The sequence below is a fragment of the Panicum virgatum genome, chromosome 9K (genome assembly GCF_016808335.1).
Source record: "Panicum virgatum strain AP13 chromosome 9K, P.virgatum_v5, whole genome shotgun sequence".
Lineage (NCBI taxonomy): Eukaryota > Viridiplantae > Streptophyta > Magnoliopsida > Poales > Poaceae > Panicum > Panicum virgatum.
Window position 1 is genome coordinate 54,393,683 of NC_053144.1, and position 22,404 is coordinate 54,416,086.

The 22,404-nt window shown below is 49.0% G+C and overlaps 4 protein-coding genes across 6 annotated transcripts; 2 read left to right on the forward strand and 2 right to left on the reverse strand.

Annotated features, from left to right (window-relative positions):
- The first annotated feature begins 1,771 nt into the window (after positions 1-1,771).
- On the forward strand, positions 1,772-6,458 carry LOC120652357 (tubby-like F-box protein 6). Of its 3 annotated transcripts, none has more exons than XM_039930152.1 (8): positions 1,772-2,017; positions 2,106-2,340; positions 2,568-2,983; positions 3,808-3,895; positions 4,003-4,132; positions 4,502-4,681; positions 4,996-5,467; positions 6,105-6,458. In XM_039930152.1, exons 3-7 carry the CDS (start codon positions 2,645-2,647, stop codon positions 5,459-5,461), a joined length of 1,203 nt encoding a protein of 400 aa, XP_039786086.1. In that variant the 5' UTR covers positions 1,772-2,017; positions 2,106-2,340; positions 2,568-2,644; the 3' UTR covers positions 5,462-5,467; positions 6,105-6,458. The 3 variants fall into 3 exon arrangements, with proteins under 3 accessions (XP_039786086.1, XP_039786085.1, XP_039786084.1); XM_039930151.1 differs by having other exon boundaries at positions 1,829-2,017; positions 2,522-2,983; XM_039930150.1 differs by having other exon boundaries at positions 1,832-2,017; positions 2,546-2,983.
- Positions 6,459-7,803: 1,345 nt separating this feature from the next.
- Positions 7,804-9,899, reverse strand: LOC120652358 (inactive beta-amylase 9-like). The gene is made up of 2 exons (XM_039930153.1): positions 9,048-9,899; positions 7,804-8,886 (listed from the first exon to the last, which is right to left on the reverse strand). The coding sequence occupies exons 1-2, from the start codon at positions 9,747-9,749 to the stop codon at positions 8,038-8,040; spliced, it is 1,551 nt and encodes a 516-aa protein (XP_039786087.1). The 5' UTR covers positions 9,750-9,899; the 3' UTR covers positions 7,804-8,037.
- Positions 9,900-14,722: 4,823 nt separating this feature from the next.
- Positions 14,723-16,366, forward strand: LOC120652360 (divinyl chlorophyllide a 8-vinyl-reductase, chloroplastic-like). The gene has a single exon (XM_039930155.1). It carries the CDS (start codon positions 14,938-14,940, stop codon positions 16,150-16,152), a length of 1,215 nt encoding a protein of 404 aa, XP_039786089.1. The 5' UTR covers positions 14,723-14,937; the 3' UTR covers positions 16,153-16,366.
- A 237-nt stretch (positions 16,367-16,603) lies between these two features.
- Positions 16,604-19,572, reverse strand: LOC120652359 (zinc finger protein CONSTANS-LIKE 13-like). Its single transcript, XM_039930154.1, has 4 exons — positions 18,797-19,572; positions 18,473-18,703; positions 17,094-17,389; positions 16,604-16,973 (listed from the first exon to the last, which is right to left on the reverse strand). The coding sequence occupies exons 1-4, from the start codon at positions 19,424-19,426 to the stop codon at positions 16,880-16,882; spliced, it is 1,251 nt and encodes a 416-aa protein (XP_039786088.1). The 5' UTR covers positions 19,427-19,572; the 3' UTR covers positions 16,604-16,879.
- Between the last annotated feature and the right edge of the window lie 2,832 nt (positions 19,573-22,404).

Sequence of the window (22,404 nt, forward strand, 5' to 3'; positions counted from 1 at the left end):
ATAAATCATGACTTAATCTATTAAGTCTAATTAATATATAATTTGACCATTAATTGTTAAATAATCATTCACTAATTATATATTAATTATATTTAATAGATCCGTCTAAAGACTCTGATTACAATTTATACAATTAGTTTTATATTAAATTGATATTTAAATATTCGAATTGAAATCTGAATATTGAGGGCAATTTAAAAAATCAAACAGGCGTGGCAGCCACTGGATTCGACAGCGCTGCCTGCGTGGCCTGCCTTGGCCCGTTGGCCGTGGTCGATGGTCCTCTCCGGCGGCGCCCGCAGTCGCAGGCCGGACAAGACAGCGTTGGCCGCCTGTCGCTGCCGGCTCTGTATACCGGTGCGGTGCCTGCCTCCGGTGGTCCCCGTGGCCCCGTCTCTCTCCCTCGTCCGGTCGTGCCGCGACACTCAGTGCGTGTTTAGGTAGAAATTTTTGGACGTGACTACTGTAGCATTTTGTTTTTATTTGGTAATTAATGTTTAATTATGAACTAATTAGACTCAAAAAATTCATCTCATCATTTACAGCTAAATTGTGCAATTAGTTATTTTTTAAACTATATTTAATGCTTCATATATGTGTTCAAAAATTTGATGTGACGGAGAATTTTGAAATTTTTTGGAAACTAAACAGGGCCTCACGTGTCCCTGTCTCAACCCTGCAACTAAATACCATCAAAAAAAAAGAAAACTTCGCCAGCGAGAGCAGTTTACCCGCTGGGTTTATGGCCGAATTTTCAGATTCGGCGAGCTGAAAACCGTGCGCGTGACTTTGGATTACCTAGTCGCACGGTTTCTGGTTTTCTGAACGATGAAGAAAGAGACTGTAGTTAGTTAGGCGGTTAGCTTACTTTTCTTTATCACTCAGCAAATCCTTCACCTGTGTTTTGCCAATGATTGCCTGGTTCGTTCGGCCCTTTTTTTGACCTTGGTTGTTGCAGGACCAATTTTTCAGAGAAACGAGAGAGAAAAACAGGTCTATAGCTCCAAGCCATCATACCACTGACGCCCTTTCAGAGAAAGAAAACAGAGATCGCTACATGATTCTTGGAGTGCTGTTTTGCCACCCACAACGCCGAACACTTGTGAGGACGCATGATGCTCCCGACCACTTCCGCTGTTTGGTGCCGGCCGCTAAAGCGCCACCAGCAAGCAATGCGGTAGGGAAAGCCTGAATGCTTAAAAAACAAGCGTCAGGGAAACATAATCCCATTGTAATTTCACCTGATAAGTGCAGATAAGTAGATAACACCCTCGTCCTATCAATTCACCAGGTGCACAGTGATTCAGGGTGACTGACAGCAACATTTCACTTCGCATCCTGGCCAGACAAGAATTTGCTCTATGTTAACAGAAACAGGGCTTGCATGCAGGGAGACAGTTAGGTGCAGCATGACAGCAACACTTCCCTCACACCGCCCAACTGGCATGGGGGTGCCCAGAGAAATCAAATCTTCCTTTCTTGTGCTTGAACCACACTCATCCTGCTGTGCGGGGAGGCAGTTCAGTCATGTGCCAAACACTCCAAGGCTCCAAGCTCTATTCTGATTAGGGAAAAGATTGGATTGGGGAAAGACCCATTCCCTGGTCTTGCTGACAAAGGTCTCCGATGAATCCGAAAGTGACATGGGACAGCGTGTCAAAGTATGTTCTGTCCTTGCTCCAAATTTCCATTACTTTTAGGCAAGGGCAATCAACTGCACTCATGCACACACACAAATTTATTAGTGTGCTAATGATGAATTGATTAATTGGATGTGAATGAAAGGCGCCTAGTTGAATGGATGGGTCGGTAGGTAGTATTTGGGTGCCCACCCATCATTTTCAGCCACCCAGACCCAGACAAATTCAGCAGCTGGTGAAGGAACCCTAATCCCATCCGTTTCCCAATTCCATTCCTCCATTGATAAACAAGTTGCGGTTTCGTTTCCCCACCTGTTCGTATACTACCACACCAAAAAATATTCCAGGCACCTACCACTCATCCCAATCGGCAAAAGGTGACTCCTTTGTTTTCCTTTTTGTTGGAATTCTTGCTCCTCCTTCTCCACAAACTAAGAATAAGAATCTCTGCACAATTATTTGCAGGTCAATTTCGGGGCTTTATTTAGGCCAATTGGAGGGAAGGTGGTGTTTGTGGTTTCTTCCTGCCGACGGTTTCTTGGCGAGTTGAATTTGGGTGCCTCTTGCTCCAGACAGTACTTTACACCCGGTGACTCTTGCTTGGCTCCAGCTCAAATCGGTGTCTTGTTGGGTTAAATAGAAGGATTCTGGATGGGCGATGCCATGGGGGTCAGCTGCACTCAAGGCGCCATGAACTGAGGTTGGTTCTGCTCTGTTTCTGGTGAATCTTGTTACATGATGGTGAATCTTGTTTCTGTTCTGTTTCTGGTGAATCAGTACTTTATGTTTCTGCTCTTTTCCTAGATGATGAATCTTGTTGATTCACCCCACTTCTCTTTCTGGATATTTATCCTGAATGCTGATGACATGTATGTGATTAGATTTGCCATTATTGCTGCTCATAGATGTGGGATTTGGTGGCGTCAGCTGGTGGTGGATTCTTGGGGCGTCCACAGACAGATTCTTGGGCCTGATTTGGAGAGGGACAGCGCAGGAGAAGAGCGATGTCCTTCAGGAGCCTGATTCAGGACATGAGGGACGAGTTCGGGAGCATCTCGCGGCACACCCTGCGGTCCCGGTCCCACCGGTCTGCCGGGAACGCGTCGCGGGCCGCTGCCGCGGAGCCGTCGCAGGCCATGGATCAGAGCTGCTGGTCGCAGCTGCCCCCCGAGCTCCTGCGGGAGGTGCTAGTGAGGATCGAGGCGTCGGAGAGCTGGTGGCCGGCCCGCAAGGACGTCGTGTCATGCGCCGGCGTCTGCCGGACCTGGAGGGGCATCATGAAGGAGGCCGTGCGCGTCCCCGAGGTGTCAGGGAAACTCACGTTCCCCATCTCGCTCAAGCAGGTCTGCGGTCTCGATCATCCTCGTCTGTCATACAGATGATAATTGCTGCTGCTACTGTTGTGTCTGTGCGTTTTGTTCCATCATCTTAGTGCTTGGGAAGTTAAGGATCAAGAGCTTTTCTACGGTCCTTCGAGACACTCGATTATAACATTAAATTTTGTTAGCTGAGGTATTTTTTTTTCGGTTCCTAGGTATAGTTTTTGGTATCCAAAGGACCGTAAAAATTGCTCTATGATCAGTGTTCTAAGGGTACTCATTAGTATTGGCCTTCTTCCAGTCACCAATGTGTGAATTAGTTTGGTCAAGCGGTTAAGGATGGCGATATATGTCTGCTGCATCATGCCTTAGTTGAATCATTGCTTGCGCTCCATGAGTGCTCCATCATGCCTTTGTTGAATCATTGCTTACGTTTTTTTTGAATGGTTGTTGCTGCACTCTTAAGGAATGAACCATCTCTTTCAAAGGAGCGGTCAGTAATCATATTGAGTTCTGAAGCATCTAACCATTGGATGGCTACATAACCGTACTTAAATGAATTCTGTGTTTTGAGATTAGGGATGGTTGTTGAGAAAATAAACTTAGTCATAACAAGTTATGTATCAAGGTCATGTGAGAAATCAGCCATGATTAAATATACTGGATTATCCCTTTCCCTGTTACTGCGGTCTTTGATGAGTTTAGCATGAAAACCCCCATACTAAATGCATTATATTTTGTTTCTTTTCATTTCATTTAGAATTCTTCACATTTTGATGAATCGGCTTACAATTAAAAGTCTGAAGACAAATTATTCTGACTTGTACTATTATCACCATGACACTCAGCCTGGCCCAAGGGATGGCACTCTTAAATGTTTCATCAGGAGGAACCGGACTACTCAGACATATTATCTGTATATTGGACTGACAGAAGGTATGGTTTTTTATCCATCCTCCTTTGGTTGGACAAACCATCTAGACTAGAGCTATATCCACGAATAATGGAATTTTGTTACTAAGTTCAGAATTATTCTCTTGCAGCATTGGCAGATGATGGAAAGTTTTTACTTGCTGCACGCAAATGCCGGAAGCCCACATGTACAGACTACCTAATTTCTCTTGACAAGGTTGATATGTCAAAGGGAAGCAGCACCTACATTGGCAAGCTAAGGTCATCTTTTGAGACATGACGTCGGAATACATCAAAGCTCTAGTATATGTTAACTTTTAATGTATTACACATAAGCTATGCCCTTTAGTTATACTACAGGTTGTTTAAGTATCAACTGCTTGTTTCTTTTGCTATATTTTGTATGCGCAAACCCCTAAAGTCAACTGTTCTTAGATATTATATAAATTATACACACTTTGCTGTTACCAATCATGCTTGTGAAGACGATTAAAAAAACTATCCATCTTTCTTGCTGCTACATACAGATCAATTTATAATTACTATTCATACTTTAGACTCAATTGTCTGAATTATTTTCATTGAGCAAAACATAGCTAAAGGTCTATTAACCAAGTCTCTTTTGAACAGATCAAACTTTCTTGGAACAAAGTTCACTGTCTATGATGCTCATCCACCATATGATGGTGCAGTGGTCTCAAAGAGTCGCTCTGCACGTGTGATTGGTTTGAACCAGGTCTCCCCCAGAATTCCTGCTGGGAATTATCCTGTTTCACATATTTCGTATGAGCTGAATGTTCTGGGATCCAGGTATTGAAATTGGAAGTCTTATCGCAACAAATAAAATATGGATGTTGTTTGGGTAAACATAGTTGCCCACACATGGCTAGAAAAAAAATCCATTATATGTGAATCTGGGGTGCAAAGAATTTGTTTCTGATAACTGTAACTGCATTGGTGTGCCAATGGCCTCACTGGTTAAACTGTTGCATGTAGCAATTGTAGAAGCTAATTATGTATTAGTTTCATTTCATGGTTAAAAATCTATACAAAAGCCATATCACCTCCTTTGATAAAAAAACACATGAATTGACAATAAGTGTCCTATTGTTTGCCTATTGCAGAGGTCCAAGAAGGATGAACTGTGTTATGGATTCAATTCCTGCATCAGCCGTTGAGGAAGGAGGGAAAGCTCCAACACAGACCGAATTTCCTCTTAGCAGCCTTGACTCTTTCCCATCAATTCCATTCTTCAGATCTAAATCAGCTCGGATAGACACAGCTTCGCAATCATCCACTCAGAAGGAAGATAGGCTAGTGCTGAAGAATAAGTCTCCTAGGTGGCATGAACAACTGCAGTGTTGGTGCCTGAATTTCCGTGGTCGGGTCACTGTTGCCTCGGTGAAAAACTTTCAGCTGGTGGCTTCAGATGACAACGGATCAGGTAGCCAGGAGAATGACAAAGTGATTCTCCAGTTTGGAAACATTGGGAAGGACTTGTTCACCATGGACTACCGTTATCCAATATCTGCATTTCAAGCTTTTTCAATTTGTCTGAGCAGTTTCGATACCAAAATAGCCTGTGAATGAGGAAAGGTGATTATCTCTGCCTTTGTTGTCCTTACTATGCCAGTGTTGCTACTCACTTGCCATTGATATGTATTATGGATAGCGAGCCTTGACCAAATCGGTCCCATAACTGAACAACTCTGGCCATTAGGCTAGTGATAGAGAGCCGTGACCAAATCTTTTAGCTTTGCTGTTAGGGATGTCTGACCTTCTTGAGTCTGCCCATATCTGGTTGAACTTTAGAGTTGATATTTTTAGATTCAAAGCAGAGGCTTACCATGTCATTTGTCTCTTGAGTTTCTAGGTGATCTCCATTATACATCAGTTGACTCATCAATAAAAAACTATTCAACTTGCAGTTTCCAGTGTTGAAGGCGAAAGTCTGCATAGTTACTAATATATCTGTCTGTAGCATTTGCTTCTGAAGCATCAATACTAATATATCTCTGTAGCATTTGCTTCTGAAGGAACAATAAGAATAAAAAGTAGGAATCTCAGATACATTAGTATTCATACTTCAGACTAAATTGCCTGAATTCCTATTAATGTTGAAGTACGTTCGCATCTAACAATTCCTATTATTGAAGGCACAGATTTGCTTTGGCAATCAAACATTTGCCCTCTCCACCTGTATTAACAAGCTTTCGGCCTTTTCTTCCTGCAGGTTGGCAGGACTGCATAGATGATTCATGCTTGATGCTGAAGCAGGAGGGTTGGGAAATACCGTATCTCCTGAAGAAGTCGTCCAAGATTGATCATGAGTCGCTGTGTAAATAGTTATGCCTCGTTGGCCTCGTCTTGTTCTGCCGCCTAGCTTGTTTTTCCTCTTGTAATTTCGATATATCCATTCTTTGCCGGTGTTGGCGAGTCAAAATTCTAGTGTGGAAGACGGCATGTGCTTGTGTGGCCAGCGGTGACATTGTGAGCATAAGAGGCTTTCAGTTTCAGTGGTACAGATATCAAATACTGTAGTACCAGGTCTTGATTTTAATGCTTGGTTGATGTTTCGGTTTCGGTTCTCGACATGTTCATCATGCAATGCATTAGGTTGTGGTGGGCAACCCAATACGCTAACAGCCTGAAAACGTCTCGTTCAGTCGACAATTTGCACCCTTCAGTGCACACTTTGGCTGTGTTCGGCTAGCTGGTGTTGGTGGCTGGTGTTGATTTTTTATGAGAGAAAAGTACTGCTGGCTGGCTGGTGCTAGTTTTGTGTGAGAGAGAAATACTATTGGCTGGATGCAGCGAAGATGAAGCGAACAGAGCCTTTAACTTTAAAATGTTACAGTTGACAATTTTCAACGTGCCAAGGCCGTGTTTGGTTTGGCGTGAAAACGTTTTTATGAAAAAAATTTGATGCTTTGACTACTAATTAGATGTATTAAATAAAATCTAATTATAAAATTACCTCCACAATTGTGGTATTGTAGTAGTTTACTCTAGCTAATGAGACATTTGACCGTATGATTAGGGAATAATTGAGCGCGGTCACTTTAGTATTACTGTAGCAATCATGATGGAACTTGGCTCATTAGATTCGTTTCGAAAAGTTATACCTATCCCTAAAAAAATTTTGCAAATAGACTTCATTTAGTACTCCATGCAGATATTCGTGTTTTTGTGAAATTGTGACGTGACACCTAACAAAACATGGCCTGCATTGCACTTTGCGTCAATCGTCTTTCTTCTTCTGGTGCACTGCGGAGGCAGAGTTTACTTCAGCTTGACCCCTGTACGCAAATGGCATGCCAACAAAAAATTTTTTGAAGAAAATGCCAACAAATATCTCATGTTGATTCTTGAGGTAACGTCACGAGATACTACTTTCACGCAACAACAATGCATCATTATCATCACGATCATGAAATACTAACCACCGTTCACAAATACTTAGCAACTTTGACTTTTACTATTACTACTTTGACTGCTAATTATTTAAAAAGTATCTTGTTAACTAGAACACTTAGAGTATCATTGTATTTAGTGTCAAGAATACTTTAAGTATGATGCATGTTTGAAATTGCATAACAATGAATTTATGAGAAAATTGAATGTGAAACTTTGAACAGTAAAATCAAAGTTGTCAATTATTTGTGAACAGAGGTTAGTACAATTTAGTTTTACCCCTTGAGAAGAAACCATTTTTAGACACGACGAAAAAGATACATAAATGGAGTACACCCTCCGTTCTAAATTATAGGTCGTTTGACTTTTTCAACCTCAAAATTGACCACTCGTCTTATTCAAAAATTTATGCAAAATATCACTTTTTTTATTGTGAATTACTTTATCAATGTTTTTCAAGAGTGACTTAAATTTGACTATATTTGCACAAATTTTTTGAATAAGACAAATAGTCAAACTTGATATAAAAAAAATCAAACGACTTATAATTTAAAACAGAGGGAGTACAATATAGTGGTACACTCCTGCTCTTGGTTCCCACTGATACAAAGGATCAACTCATCTCATCTCGCAGCTAAAATGTACTTACTGCTTAATCCTACTGAATGGAGCACTACTAAAATACAACTACCATTGCAGTAGTGCTATACTGCATTTGTACATCGAGGAGTTACGATTAATGCCGTGTCCATTCACACGGTCTGCACTGCCCTGGCATCTTCCTGCGCGGCGGAGGCGGACGGTACGGTGAGCCGCTCGCCGCCGGGAAGGTCGTCCGCGTGGGCCTCCTCGGGGCACTCCAGCGCGCGCACGAACTGCACGAACAGCGGCCAGTGGCCCGGCGAGAAGAAGTCCGCGCCCATCCGCTGGTACGTGAACTGCCGCGGCCGGGTGCGCCCGGCGGACAGCCAGACGCCCGCGGACACCGCGCCGTCGCGCGCCACGGCGAGCGGCGCGCTCTCCGCGGCGAGCCGCGCGCCGTGCTCCGCGCAGGCGCCCTTGACCCGCGCCAGGGCCTCCTCCGCGGGGGGGTCGAGCCGCGCCCCCACGCCGCACGCGATCACCGTGCACCCGCGCCGCGCGAACATCGCGGCCACCGGGCCGTACCCGCCGTGGAGCCCCGCGGCGGCCTCCGCGGGGCGCGAGGACCCGCGCAGGAGCGGCACCCTGGCGGACAGCTCCACGGGCTGGCCGCCGAACGCCCTTGACGCCGCGGCCAGGACGCGGTCGCCGTGCACGAGGAGCTCGCCGGCGTACCAGGACAGGAAGAACTCCCCGTACGCGCTCTCCCACGAGCCCCCCGGCTCCCGGAAGAAGGCCGACGACTCCGGCGACTCGTCGTACCGCGGCCCGTCGTGCGGGCCCGACAGGCCCCACAGCGGCTGCCCGGACGACTCGGCGTGACGCTTCAGCCGGGCCAGCGTGTACTTATCGTAGCACTGGAACTCGCCCGCGCCGGAGTAGCCGTCGGCGCCGTTGCTCCCCGGCGGGTACGACGGGTACCGGAGCTCGCCGTTGGGACCCAGGCTCACAGTCACATCCTGCACGAACCAAGGAAACGGCTAGTCAAAGAAGAGCCTTTTACAATTCGATTCGGCACAAATTGGAAGGACGAGGAAATGTGCTCTTTTTCTTTTTTGAAGTTAAAAATCTGCCCTTCTTTTCAAAAGAAAATCTGCCCTTTCTCATGGATTCGTCTTACCGTGATGGTTGACCCCAGGAGGTCCTTGAACTCGTCAGCGAAGCTGCGGAAGAAGGCCTCGTAGGCCTCGAGCGGGGACTTGCCGACGAGCACCGGGAGCTCGTCGACGGCGAAGGAGAGGCACCCTTCGCGGCGGTGCCCGTTGCGATCGGTGAAGAGGACGTCGGGGTCGGCGGCCGCGGCGTCGGCCACCCACTCGGGGACCGCGTCGCCGTCGGTGCGGAGCGAGACGCGGAGGTCGAGCCCCGCGTCGCGGACCATGGCGGCGACGGCGCGGGACCCGGCCCACTCGAACCAGCCCCCGGACCCGGGCTGCACGGCGGCCCAGGACACCGGCAGCTCCACGCCGTCGACGCCGAGCAGACTGAGCGCGCGCAGCGCCGCCGAGACGGCCCTTGGGCGGCTCACCCCGCGCCCGTCCGAGACCACCACGTCCGCGGGGAGGCCCACGAACAGCCTCACAGCGTCCTCCTCCTCCGCCACCGCCACCGCCTCGCCGGCGGCCTCCCTGCTCCGCTCCTCCGAGACGTGCGCCCGCACGGGACCCCCAAGCCTGCTGGCCCGGACGGCCCCGCCGGGTGCGCGCCGCGCCGCACCGAGCCGGAAAACGCCGGCCGGCTGCTGCCCGGCGCCACCCGTCGCCGCCTCCCCTACGAACCCCCACCTCGCCGCCGCCGCCCGCTGCATCAGCACGGCCTCCATGGATTTGCTGCTGCTCACCACGTCCGCTGATTGGGACGCCGCGCTTTGCACTTTCCTCGATTTGCTTGGTGTGTGCTTGCACGGATCGATTTTTCACCCCTCATTTTTTCGCGCGCGCGTATTTATGGGCGAGGTTTGAGGTAAGCAGCGGGGACAGAAGGGCCCGGCGCCACGTGGCAGGGGAGCCAGCGGCCGCAATAATGCAAGTGGCCAGGTGCTCGCCTGCTCGGGGGTTTATCGCGCCAGATTTTCCAGCGCCGCTCGCATTCCCGTCGCTGGCCGGTGGGGCCGATCCGTTCTACCTTCCCGCGCCGCCCAGTTCGATCGCCCGGTGACGGGTGGGCCTCCCGTTCGAAAAGACGAGTGGGGCCAGGTGGATCCGTCACTTGCCCTCGCCGCGTGGGGACGGTTTGGGGGCGTTTCGACTAGACCTGGGCAAATGTCGGGTCGGGTCGGGTTCGGGTCGGGTCAAGGTCGGGTCACGGGTCGCATAGGACGGCCCGCGTCCGACCCGTACCTATCACCGGGTCGGGTCGGGTTGGCCCGTGCACCCTGCGCGGGCGTGTCGGGTCGGGTTTTTTTTCGGGTTGGGTCGGGTTTTTTGGCCTTTGGGTTGGGTTTTTTCGGGTTGGGTCGGGTTTTGGGTCAAAAATCACGGCCCGTGCCCGGCCCGTTGATTGTTGCGGGTCAAAAAATACGGCCCGCGCCCACCCGCCACGTAGCTCGGGTCGGGTCGGGTCGGGTTTTTTTCAGGCGGGTTGGGTCGGATTGTTCGGGTCGGGTGACCCATGCCCAGGTCTAGTTTCGACTGACCTCACCAGTCGGCGGCCGGCGGGCGAGCTTGTGGATAAGATGGCACGTAGGATTGGAACGCGGAGGCGCCACGCCAACGGCCGGTGGATTGGGGATTCCGGACGGTGGCAGTGGATGTGGCTGGCGTGCGGGGCCCGCGCCGCGCCTTGCGGCTGCTGGTAGGCGGCGTGTGGGAAGGAGTGGGCAGCGGGGCGTGTCGCTGACGCGGCGGCGTGGAAGGAACGTGGCGGTGGGCCTGTGGGCGGCGCCGATCCGCAGCGCGTTCCATTCCATGGCCAGTTGGCCACCGGCTCACGGCGCGTCGCGCGGATTCGGGGTGCGTTCCCCGGCTTCCCCCTTCCCCGTCGGCTCCATGGCCGCTGACGTGCGAGGAGGTTGCCAGGTTGGTGTGATTGTGGCCACCAACCGATCTGATCTGAAAGAGGTTTGGATGGCACATGGCCGTGGCCGGCAGCCCGGCGCAGCTGGATTTGTGCGGCCGTGGGGGCCGATCGCAAGGTAGACAGCAGCTGCATCGGTGACAAAGATGTCCTATCTGGTTTTGGTTCGGAACCAAGAAGTTGCTCTGCTATGATATGACTCGAAATGGAGACCAGGAAATGACCAACAAGAACAACAAAATGGAGTGGCTGGTAGCAAATGATTTTGAAAAAAAAATTTGTGGGAAACATAACGATCAGAAGTAAGGATCAGATTTTGAAAAGAAAATTGTGGGAAACATAGTGATCAGAATATATATGAAAAAACTAATGTTAAGATTATCGTTGCCACTTGGTCGATGAATAAATATGGTCTTCATATACTTCGTAGTCTATATATGTAGTGGCCCGCCGGCAACTACAACACAACTATTTTGATTAAAGCTTGGCAAGAATTCCAAATTCACAATCATTCTGAACATGTTAAATTAAGTGGGTTAAGTTCAGACGGAGAGACTCGAAGAAGGTATGACTCAATTACAACGAAATTTAGAAGGAGACGATCTCTCCTTCTAAATTTTGTACATGGCCCCGGCTTGGCTTTGTACGGTCGGCGTTGCCTAGCGGAGTGGTCTTGACCGTGTTGAGGCCCCAATCTAACCAGTCAGGGCCTCTCGAGGTAGTTTCGAGTTCTTTCTATATTAATATCCCAATCCAACCGGGTGAATTGAGTTGTAGAGTTTCTCGTTTTGACAACTCAATCCAATCAAACGAGTCTTTTTTTTATTTTCTTTTTATTTTCCTGACTATGGCCTTCCAGAGCCGTAGTCTTGTACTTTTATTATGCTATATCAATGAAACTCACACTATCTTGTGTGATTCATTCAAAAAGAATGAGAGGAGCTTGTCTTGGTGAAGCTATTGGTTATGCATAGGACGGACTATATAGGGGAGTAGATGTGACGTGACAAAATAGTGTGCCAACACTAGAAACATTTGGTAGTGGCAAAAGCATACTGCAAGTTTATGGTATGTTTGAGCTAGAGCTTAAAAATTTCGCTAGCCAAAATTGTATAATGGTTGAGCTGACAGGCTTTTCAAGCTTGTATTATTTTATCATTTGCTTTCCAAGATTATTTTCTCTCTCTTTATTGCTAGTCTGTCTACGCACAGCATATCGTGTTCCCTCATTGTTTTGTTGTGCTCGCTGCTAGGCAAGTGTTGTTAGTCGTGCACCATATCTTGATCAATGATGCTCGAAGCCGCAGCGGCCGATAGAGCTCTCATGGACGCGTCTTCGGATGGTCCAAGTTTGTCATAAGTTGTAATCGCCATCTTCAAAGCTCAAGCTTTGTTGGGCCGAGCTAGAAGAAGGGAGTAGCATTTTGTTGTATGAATAATGCTTGGGGCAGTGTGGTTGCATGTTATGTCTCAATCATATTGCATCCTTGTTTAGAAATTTTTAAAAATGTCACTACTGTACAAGTTTTATGTTGGGAAAACATTTCATATATACTACATGTCTCATTTATACAACTTATTACAGTCAAATGCTTTGAATGTTCGGACATATGCATGAAGCATTAAATGCAGTTTAAAAAAATAATTAATTTCACAGTCTAACTGATTAGCACGAGATGAATTTTTTAAGTCTAATTAATTCATGATTGGACATTATTTGTTAAATAACAACGAAATGTGTTATAGTACCAAAATTAACAACTTTTCACCAACTAAACAGGGTCTTATAGGTTTTGTACTATATACTACATGTCTGCAGTGCTTTGAGAAGTGAGATCTGTTCATGTCAAAAATCGCTCACTTGCCGGCTTCAAATGGATTTAAATGGCACAAGATGGGCACTAGAGAATGTGAATCTTCAGCCAGGGAAGGACAAGCCCATCTGGGTCCTAGAAAACTCCGGGAAATACTCAACAAAATCTATGTACAGGTTCCTCACCTCTAGAGGGGGATTGGACAAACGGCTAACCAAATTGTGGAAATCCAAACTTCCCATGAAACTCAAAGTTTTTATGTGGTTAGCGCTTCGGGGGAGGATCCAAACGGGTGTAGCCCTGAAAAGAAAAAAATGGAAGGGAGAAGCCAATTGTATTATCTGTAATACCCCGGAGACTGACAAGCTTCAAAGAGGTGCTGGGCTGGGAAAGGGTGCCAAGGAATATGGCTGACTTATTAACACATTGGATTCCTTTGGTGTGTGCTGACTATGATGTGAATTTCTCTCTTTGTTATTGTTGCCGGGCAATGTGGATTACTAGAAACAAGATCATGATACAAAAGTGCTTTCCTCGATCTCCTATTGTCACCTTGTATAAAGTTAACTCGTTTATGCAGAAGTGGTGGGTGCTACTGGACAGAAGCTGCAAGCTCTACACATGAACATGGAGGCGTGGATGAAGAATCTGGTGGAAAGAATAAATCCGCCGTCTGAAAATCCTTGGATCGAGTGTAGTTATCTTTTGGGTTCGGCAGGCTGCGTCCTGTAATTTGCCCGGGTGTGGGCGTGCTTTTCCTTCTAGCTTTCAGCACTCCCGTGTTAGTTGGTATCCCCAACAAAATGTTTTGTTACCTGAACGTTTATTGCTTTCTATAAAAGCAGATTATCCTCTTAAAAAAAAGATGGTCACCCAAAATGATGAATGCGAGCTGTAACACTTGAACGGTCCTCCGCAATTATATAGTTTGATGGTTCGATAAGAATGAAGAACGGTCTCACCACTTCACCAGCACTCTTCACTTCAGCCATGTCATCTAGCTTTGAACGTTCAAAGTTAGGCTACTGCAGATTCGTTGCAGGTACATTGATCAACTGATTGCTGCACCGACATAGATCCGGATCCATGCTCCGATGTTCACATTATGAGGAGATTAAATAAGAAAAAGATCGATTGCATGAATAATGAGTGATTAAACGGGTTCCCAATTAAAAGTAAACGGATCAATATTTGGCCTCAGATTAGCATTTTGGCACATTAATCTTCGCCGTCGGTAACTCGGGTAAGAGATTACCCGAAGCGCAAAATAGTTACCGAAGCTCATGCCATACGCTGTCATCACCGGCAACGCGTACTCATATCGACTCAATTAGTAACCTGCACGGAAAACCTACCCAGAAGCATTTTTTTTTTTGGCAAGAAAAAAGCAAGAACAAAGACAGCCAGATCAATCCAAAACCAGACGACTTCTTGCGAGTAAACCACAGCACAGCAACCGCTCACGGATCACGCGAGGCTTTTACGGACTTCATGGAACGCGAGCACACCGAGTAAAAGGAAAAGGAAACGAACTGGAAAGGAACAATTTCCCGGGTGGTGCGAAAGGAATCGAAATCCCCACAAGAAACTCAGAGACGAGACCCAAAGAAGGAGAGGAGAAGCGGCAGCAGGCGAAGCAGTGGAAGAAACCGGCGGCGGCGGCGTGTACGCCCGCGGACGCTAGGGTTTCTTCTGTGGATGAGGGTGCGTTCCGCTTTAAACTCCTGGAGGCTGCGCTCTGTGACGAGCAAGATCTTTTTGAGATTCTAGATAGGCCCATGGGTTGAGGAAATTTCAGCCATCCAGACCTTGGGCCTTGACGGGCTGCATTCTTTTGTGGCGTTCTCCGTGAGGGGTTTGAATCGTGGGCTGAGACAAAGACTTGAGCCCAGCTTCACAGTGCCGCCAGTTCTTCCACTGCTTTGTTGTTTGTCCGAACAGCTGCTGCTGGTGGTGGTCGAAAAAGATCATGGACGGATGTGATGTGATCCATCCATCCATCCATCCCTTGCCTGCTTTCCTCGCCGTGTCCCAGGCCAGAATCCCACCACCGGAATCCCCCCAACCCCCGCCACCGCCACAAACGCTGCCCAGCTCACGCACTCGACGCCCCCCTCCCAATCGGCCGCCGCCCGCGCTCCGGGTTCCCTCATTTCGCCGAACACCTCCGCCGCCACAGGCATGGCTCTCCTCTCCTCCCGGCTCCCCACCAACACTACCGCCACACCGGCATCCACCCGCTCCACTCCCAGTCTCGGCTTCCTCTCCTTCCCCAGAGCCGCCACCCCCGCCGCTCGGCGCCGCTGCCGGGGCCCGCTCCTCGCTTCCACGGGTGCTGCGCCGCCCGCGCCGGCCCCGGCGGCGCAGCCCTTCCGCGCGCTGCCGCCATCCGAGACCACGGTGCTCGTCACGGGCGCCACGGGCTACATCGGCCGCTACGTGGTCCGGGAGCTCCTCCGCCGGGGCCACCGCGTGCTCGCCGTGGCGCGGGCCCGGAGCGGCATCCGCGGCCGCAACTCCCCCGAGGACGTCGTCGCGGACCTCGCCCCGGCCCAGGTCGTCTTCTCCGACGTCACCGACCCGGCCGTCCTGCTCGCGGACCTCTCCGCGCGCGGGCCCGTCCACGCCGCCGTCTGCTGCCTCGCCAGCCGCGGCGGCGGGGTGCAGGACTCGTGGCGCGTCGACTACCGCGCCACGCTGCACACGCTCCAGGCCGCGCGCGGGCTGGGGGCCTCCCACTTCGTGCTCCTCTCCGCCATCTGCGTCCAGAAGCCGCTCCTCGAGTTCCAGCGCGCCAAGCTCAAGTTCGAGGAGGAGCTCGCCGCCGAGGCCGCGCGGGATCCGACCTTCACCTACAGCGTCGTCCGCCCCACGGCCTTCTTCAAGAGCCTCGGCGGCCAGGTCGACATCGTCAAGAACGGGCAGCCGTACGTCATGTTCGGCGACGGCAAGCTCTGCGCCTGCAAGCCCATCAGCGAGGATGACCTTGCCGCCTTCATCGCCGACTGCATCTACGACGAGGACAAGATCAACCAGGTGCTGCCCATCGGCGGGCCGGGGAAGGCGCTCACGCCGCTGGAGCAGGGGGAGATGCTGTTCCGGCTGCTCGGGCGCGAGCCCAAGTTCATCAAGGTGCCGATCCAGATCATGGATGCCGTCATCTGGGTGCTCGATGGACTGGCCAAGCTGTTCCCGGGGCTGGAAGACGCAGCGGAGTTCGGCAAGATTGGCAGGTACTATGCTTCGGAGAGCATGCTGTTGCTGGACCCCGAGACCGGGGAGTATAGCGACGAGAAGACGCCGAGCTACGGCAAGGACACGCTCGAGCAGTTCTTCGAAAGAGTGATAAGGGAGGGGATGGCTGGGCAGGAGCTCGGCGAGCAGACTATCTTCTAGGGCCTTTTCCGTTGCCGGTTCCCGGGGCAAGGGGCTTGTATAAATTCTGGGCCGACAGTGTAGAGAGGTGAGGTTTTTTGACTTGCTGTTGATGCAAACACAACCAGCAATTTGAGTGTACCATAGTCAATGCATTGTCTAATTGGAAGGGAGAGAAATTTTGCTGTCGCAAATCTTTCTGGTTCAAACAAGATGCAATTTTTTCTGCGCGCAGTCTGTATTTTGTCAACTGTTTTTCATCGAAACAGTAAACACTGAAAACAGAATTCACTAGTGCTAGATTGTTCCAAGGAATCCACACCACAGAAAATGAGTTGTTCGTCTTAACAGACTCCACCATCCCATTAACATCTTTTCTTGAACCATCATAGTAGCATCTTTTTGCTTTTAACTGTTACATTGTTGATGATTGCTCCTCAGTGAAAGGATGTTTTTGCATTTGAAATACAAATTGCATAATAACCGTACCAAAACAAAATAACAATGTATGCTATTCTTTCGTGTGCATGATATCTCCAGCATGACAAAATCTTAGAATTCGTGGGTGTAGGGCTATTTACAGGGACTGGATCTCTTTTTCAAATAAGTGTATCCACATGACGGCAATATACATACAACATTCAAACTGTATATGAGGCTATGAGCTATCAGCTATGGAACTGAAGGCAAACAAAATTATGGCACGTTTTGTATTATCTTCACTCCTAATCAGTTTTCTCCTTAAGTTTTATGTCTGGTTTGCCTTCGCAAAACGCCCCTTGATCCTGAGCCTGCCATCAGCACGAACTTTGCGTGATTCATACCGAACCTGCCTGTCGAATCTGCAAGAGTTCCGTTGCAACACTGTTATGTACATAAGAAGATACACAACTACAAAGTGGTATTTACAATGAAAACGTCAGGAAAAGTAATCATCATGTCATGACATATCCATATTTCACCTTCTTGTCTTCCTCTTCTCCTTATAGCGCAAGATGACCGAGCCCCGATCAGGGCAGGGCACAACATCAAATCCGGTTCTTTTGGGGAAAGCTTGCGTAGGTGTGCCAAGGCCAGGATTAGTCTGGTGGTTCTCCTCCATACTGCTAAAATTGCTCCTGTTGGGGCAGATTTCCGACATCGGAACAAATGATGACAAGCATGCTTCAGATGAGCTGACCGGAGCCTGATCATATGTGAGCTCGACCTTGCAGGCATCATTTAGGACATGATAATCATTGTTGTTCCAACTGCCATTCTGCGAGCCAGATAAAACCAACTTATTAGTTGTTGTCCAAATAAGCAAGCAATGTGTGCAAAACAAAAGAATGACCAATAAGAACAAGTGCAGAAGTAGTTTGCGTTTTTCAGAGTTCTTAGCTGTTGCACCGGAGAATTAGACCTACTTTTCTTTTTCATGACCAAGTTTTACTACAGCATGTAGTGGAGCGAGGAATGGCACTATGGCAGTATCAAGTTATTGTGCCGGTTCAGTAATCGCATCTTCTGATGTTATAGCCAGAATAAGAGACTGGTCGTTTAAAAGAAAATAGAAAATAGAAAAGACAAGCACAAGAACCATATCAATATATCATTATCAAATTCTGGTGGTCTTGCTCTGGCTATAAAAATCTAATTTGCAAGATTCTCAACAACAATGACTTCATTCTGATTCCAAAGAGTTGTGTTCAGTTGCTACCACAAGGAACTTGAGAATATATCCCTCCTCAAGATAGCTATGACTCAATGGAAAGCGTGTTAAGCATATGATGCAGGATATTTTTTTTGAAACTAATATGATACAGGATATTTATTATTTGAATAGGAAATGCTTCAGACACTATCTTGCATTGGCATAAGTTTTCAGTTGATGCTGTGGCGAATGTTTTTGCCCACTGAGAAGAAATCACATGTTCTGTGACCAATACAATTTTTCATAACTTCAGAATACAAGTGCTGACTTCATCCATAGTTTTTGAACAGCATGGGTAATTAGTCATCGCAATTATCTTAACAAGAATGAGATAATGACGTCATTACTCCCGAGAGACGTATGCGACAAACATGGCGCTTTTGCACTTTTCAGAATATATTCTTCATGGAGATAGGTATGACATAATGGAGAGCACGTTTTAAGCATATATGATGTTGAATATGTGATATATGGTTTCCGCCATTCAAATGCAAATGCTTCCAGCCAATATTGTATCTAGGTATAAGTTCTGGAATGATGCTATCGTTCAATGCGTTGTCAGGAGTCAAGTACCCTGGCTACATCCATAGTTTGAAAAAACAGGGGGTAATCATCCTCTTAATAGAAATTCAAGTCCACGGATCAAACCTCATAGCCAGGAGTAGGCATGGTCGCGACCTCATGGCTGTTCTCTGCTCCAAAATTGCCATGTCCAGTGGTATACTGCGGTGGCGGTGCCCCCGAAGGGAACTGATCTCCAGCTTGCTCTGCCTCCTCGTGACCTGCTGCTGCCTGCACCCCTCCATCTGACTCTGCAAGCTCACCCAGCTGCCGGAGGATCTCCTCGTTCATCTTTTCGTCCGCCGAGATGCTCCGATTCTTGTTCAGAGAATAACCAATCGAGAGTTCAGATCAGATGAATCGAAGCAGGATTAGACAAATCCAATTTCTCTGTACCGGTGAGAGCAGTACCTTGGGAGATGATGGCGTGAGGAGAGGCTGGAAGCCATGGCAGGGAGTGGTGGGCACGATCAGATCCTCCAAGCTGAGCACCTGCGGCTCCTCCCAGATGTTCCACCAACCACCGTCTTCGGCGGCCGGCTTGTCGAAGAGGGGCACCCCGAGGAGCGCGGCGAGCTCGGTCGCCGGGGGGCACCCGGAGTAAGGCTGCACCGCGCAGCGGTCGTGGAGCGCCGGCTCGCCGCCGCCGGCGCCGTCCCGGTGCCTCCCGAAGTCGCAGTTGGAGCAGAGGAAGGCCGCGGAGGAGGCGCGGCGGAGGACGGCCCCGGCGGCGCGGCAGTCGGCGCAGAGCGGGGCGCGGGCGTGGCGGGAGCAGACCCCGTTGGCGCCGTGCACGTGGCGGTCGCACGGCAGGCAGAGCCTGGCGGCGTCGGCGCGGCAGTAGACCGCCGCCGCCGCGGCGCCGCAGTAGTCGCAGCTCGCCGCCTCCGCGGCGGCGCCGTCGCCGGCCTCCGCCTCGCCAGGCGCGGGTTTCTTCGCCCCCTCCTCCTTCACCTCCTCCTCCTCTCCTGGCCGCGGCTCCAGCTCCTGGTCTCGCTCGGAACCCACCATGCGCTTCCGCTGGTCCTCCTCCTCACCCATCCCGTTGGTAGCTGGACCTGCGAATTGCGATGGCAGGCGCCGCCTCACTGGATCGCGCGACTGAGCAGGAGGGTGAGATGCGGTCCGCGGGGAGAGACGGGCCCCGTTTCGCTTCCCTCTCTGCCCTGGCCGGCTTTGCTTGGGGGATAAGAAGGAGGGGGGGGGGGGGGGGGGGGGCGGAGGCTGGACTGACTGGAGCGGCAAGCGTGAGCGCCGTAAATGCGGAAAGGGACGGGTGGGAAAGGGAGGCGCCGAGGCGACGACGGCGACGGGACAGGACACGGGAGAGCGAGGGGGTTCGCCTGGCCGCCTCGGCCCTTGCTGCGCGCTGCTACCTGGCTGCTCGGCGACTCCCCGCGAAGGCGCGGAGCCCTGGGGGCCGTCGGCGCTGGACAGGTGCCCCGTGATCTGGTCGGTTCCCTTGTCTGTCACCGCACCGGGCGGGCGTACGTGACCGGCGGCGAGTGACCCCGCACGGACGGGGCACCCCTCTTGTTCTTTTTTTTTCTTTTTCGGGGGCGGGGCCCGTGAGCCAGTTGGCCGGCCGGGCGAGGGCGGAGGAGCGGCGGCGGGGGAGCGGTCGCTTTCGGGGAGGAGATGGGACGGGGGCGCTGCGTTTGCGTTGCCCGGGAGGGGAAGGGATGGGATGGGAGGCGAGGACAGGAGGCGCGGAGCAGCAGCTTCGCCATGGTTCGACAGGGACGGGAAAGAGGGGGGGAGGTGCCCCTGTCCGGGGAGAAGATCTGGGCGGGAGATGCGGCCGTTGGTGGGGATGGGACGGCTCGGGAGCGGGACACCTGCGGGAGCCGGGAATCCGGTGACGTGTCGGGGGTGGATGACGTCATCAGTGATGTGTTTCCTCCCGCCCCCTTCTGTTCCTTCTTCCCGTGGGCCTTGGGCCTTGAACCTGTGGCTGATTTGCGTGGGCTGTCGTCATCCGTTAGGCCGAAGGTCACAAATCCAACCGTCATGTTCCAAAATCCTAATTTAACACAACTGAGCCGGATCAAAAGTCAAAACCAAAACAAACCGAATGATGCAGTGACTTGTTCAAGCTCGAGCATAGGGTAAACTGAGTCGAGTTGGGGACTGTGCCTAAACTTATGTCACTCATGTAGTTGGGCTAGACTTGAGTACCGAGCTTATTCGAGTTCAACTAGAGCTTTATGTTCACGTATCGTAATCATCGTGTACTAAATGAGCGAGAATGGTTATGCTGATTGAGCGAAAACTTGAGGTCCGCTCAAGCTTCTACTAATTGTAATCTTTGAATGTATCACAGAGGCATATAGAGTTCCGATAGGCTTAAAGTCTCAAATCACCAAATTACCATATTCACTTCGAGGAGGATGGATTTGGATAAAGGTATTTCCAATCCATGTTTTTTCATAAATATGGCCATTCAGGTTGTACATAGTTTGACTAGCTAGTTCCTTTAATGTGCATAGGTGTTTGAGTGCACATAGGGATATGTATGCATACATTAATACGAGTGCTAACCTATGTAGTACTATTCTAAAAAAGTTTTCTATTTGGTAAGTTGATAGGATAAACATTTTTTAGTTAAATGTATATAAGTACACAATGGGATGACCATAATTAACCGTGTTATATTGTTTTTATTTTAAATACAAATGGCCAATCTTCTTATCCTATAAGCACTAATAATTGATCCATCCACAAACATAAGCAGTTGTAATGTTTGTAATTTGTCCATGAATATAAGCATTCACAATCTTATCTATTCACAACTCACCAATTGATTATTTCTCAAATCCGGTTGCGCTGTCAATTAGTAACCATTAACATTTAATTTAAATTATTTATTGAGATACACACACACACTTGCAATTACACACATAGAGTTGATTGCTAGCAACATTTTGTCAACACCACATGCATATGTTTCCATAATATTTTTTATGTCTTAAAAGTCCTATGAATACTTTTTCTTAACGCTCATCAATGTTAATTTTATTATGATATTTTTTACCAAGAATAAAATATGTTACATACCATTAATCCCACATCAATCGGACTTACCAATTCTACATCAACACTTATGCTGATCATAATCCAATAGAAAATTTACGGATGCTAAAATTCATCATGTGAGTCATATGTTAGTTTCAATTGATAATTCAAATGAAAACCTAATGAAGCAAAGATCTTGTGTTGAATTTAATCCAACATTGTAGATGCTAAAAATCATCATGCGGGTTACATGTTTGTTTAAGTTGAGATTCCAAGTGAAAACTATGCAAAGTAGAAAATGATGTTGATACGGATTTTAAAGTTGAATTGCATGGCGAAGTTTTAATTACAAACCAACCCACACGATTGTTGCTAATCTACTCCCTGCATCCTAAAGTATAAGGTATTGAAGAGTTCAAAATTTGTACCAAATATAAGACGTTCTAGGGAGTATTGGAAATTAATTTCCTAGCCGACCGTGAAATCAGCAAAATGACAACCAAACAAGACATTAAATAGAGGTATATGCATCATTTTATTACCATCTTAATCTGTCATGAAAATAGTAGAATATGAGGGACCGAAGCCGGTGACCAGAGGGGGGTGAATGGGAGCCGATCAAAATTTCTTTCGAAATTCAAACAGTCGGCCTATATCCCGGAAATCACCCAAGCCCTCAAACGTTTTGGCCAAAGTTTGGAATAGCTATGGAAAAGCTAAACCAACACAAAAGGCCTCGAACGAGCGAGCGAAACCACGAAGCAAATCGGAAGCGAATTGGGAAAACAGCAGACTTCTCTGCCTGGACCGGTCTGACCGGTGCACTGGACCGGTCTGACCGGTAGAGTCTGTCCAAAGGCGAGCAGACCGGTTTGACCGGTCTTGCCTACCGGTCTGACCGGTGGCACCCAGAAAACCCCGAAAAACTTTGATTCAAACGGTGAATCTCGACTAAACGACCACGAAAATCGATGAAACTTGGGGGATTGCTTCGCCCTACCCCG

Excerpts from the sequence above, each read along its gene's own strand:
- LOC120652357 (XM_039930152.1), top strand. The coding sequence starts at position 2,645 with ATGTCCTTCAGGAGCCTGATTCAGGACATGAGGGACGAGTTCGGGAGC. Across the intron at positions 3,896-4,002 it reads GTATATTGGACTGACAGAAG|CATTGGCAGATGATGGAAAG; the intron begins GTATGGTTTTTT and ends ATTCTCTTGCAG. Across the intron at positions 4,682-4,995 it reads CTGAATGTTCTGGGATCCAG|AGGTCCAAGAAGGATGAACT; the intron begins GTATTGAAATTG and ends TGCCTATTGCAG.
- LOC120652358 (XM_039930153.1), bottom strand. The coding sequence starts at position 9,749 with ATGGAGGCCGTGCTGATGCAGCGGGCGGCGGCGGCGAGGTGGGGGTTC. Across the intron at positions 8,887-9,047 it reads TCCTGGGGTCAACCATCACG|GATGTGACTGTGAGCCTGGG; the intron begins GTAAGACGAATC and ends TGGTTCGTGCAG.
- LOC120652360 (XM_039930155.1), top strand. The coding sequence starts at position 14,938 with ATGGCTCTCCTCTCCTCCCGGCTCCCCACCAACACTACCGCCACACCG.
- LOC120652359 (XM_039930154.1), bottom strand. The coding sequence starts at position 19,426 with ATGGGTGAGGAGGAGGACCAGCGGAAGCGCATGGTGGGTTCCGAGCGA. Across the intron at positions 18,704-18,796 it reads TCACGCCATCATCTCCCAAG|AATCGGAGCATCTCGGCGGA; the intron begins GTACTGCTCTCA and ends TCTCTGAACAAG. Across the intron at positions 16,974-17,093 it reads GAGAAGAGGAAGACAAGAAG|ATTCGACAGGCAGGTTCGGT; the intron begins GTGAAATATGGA and ends GAACTCTTGCAG.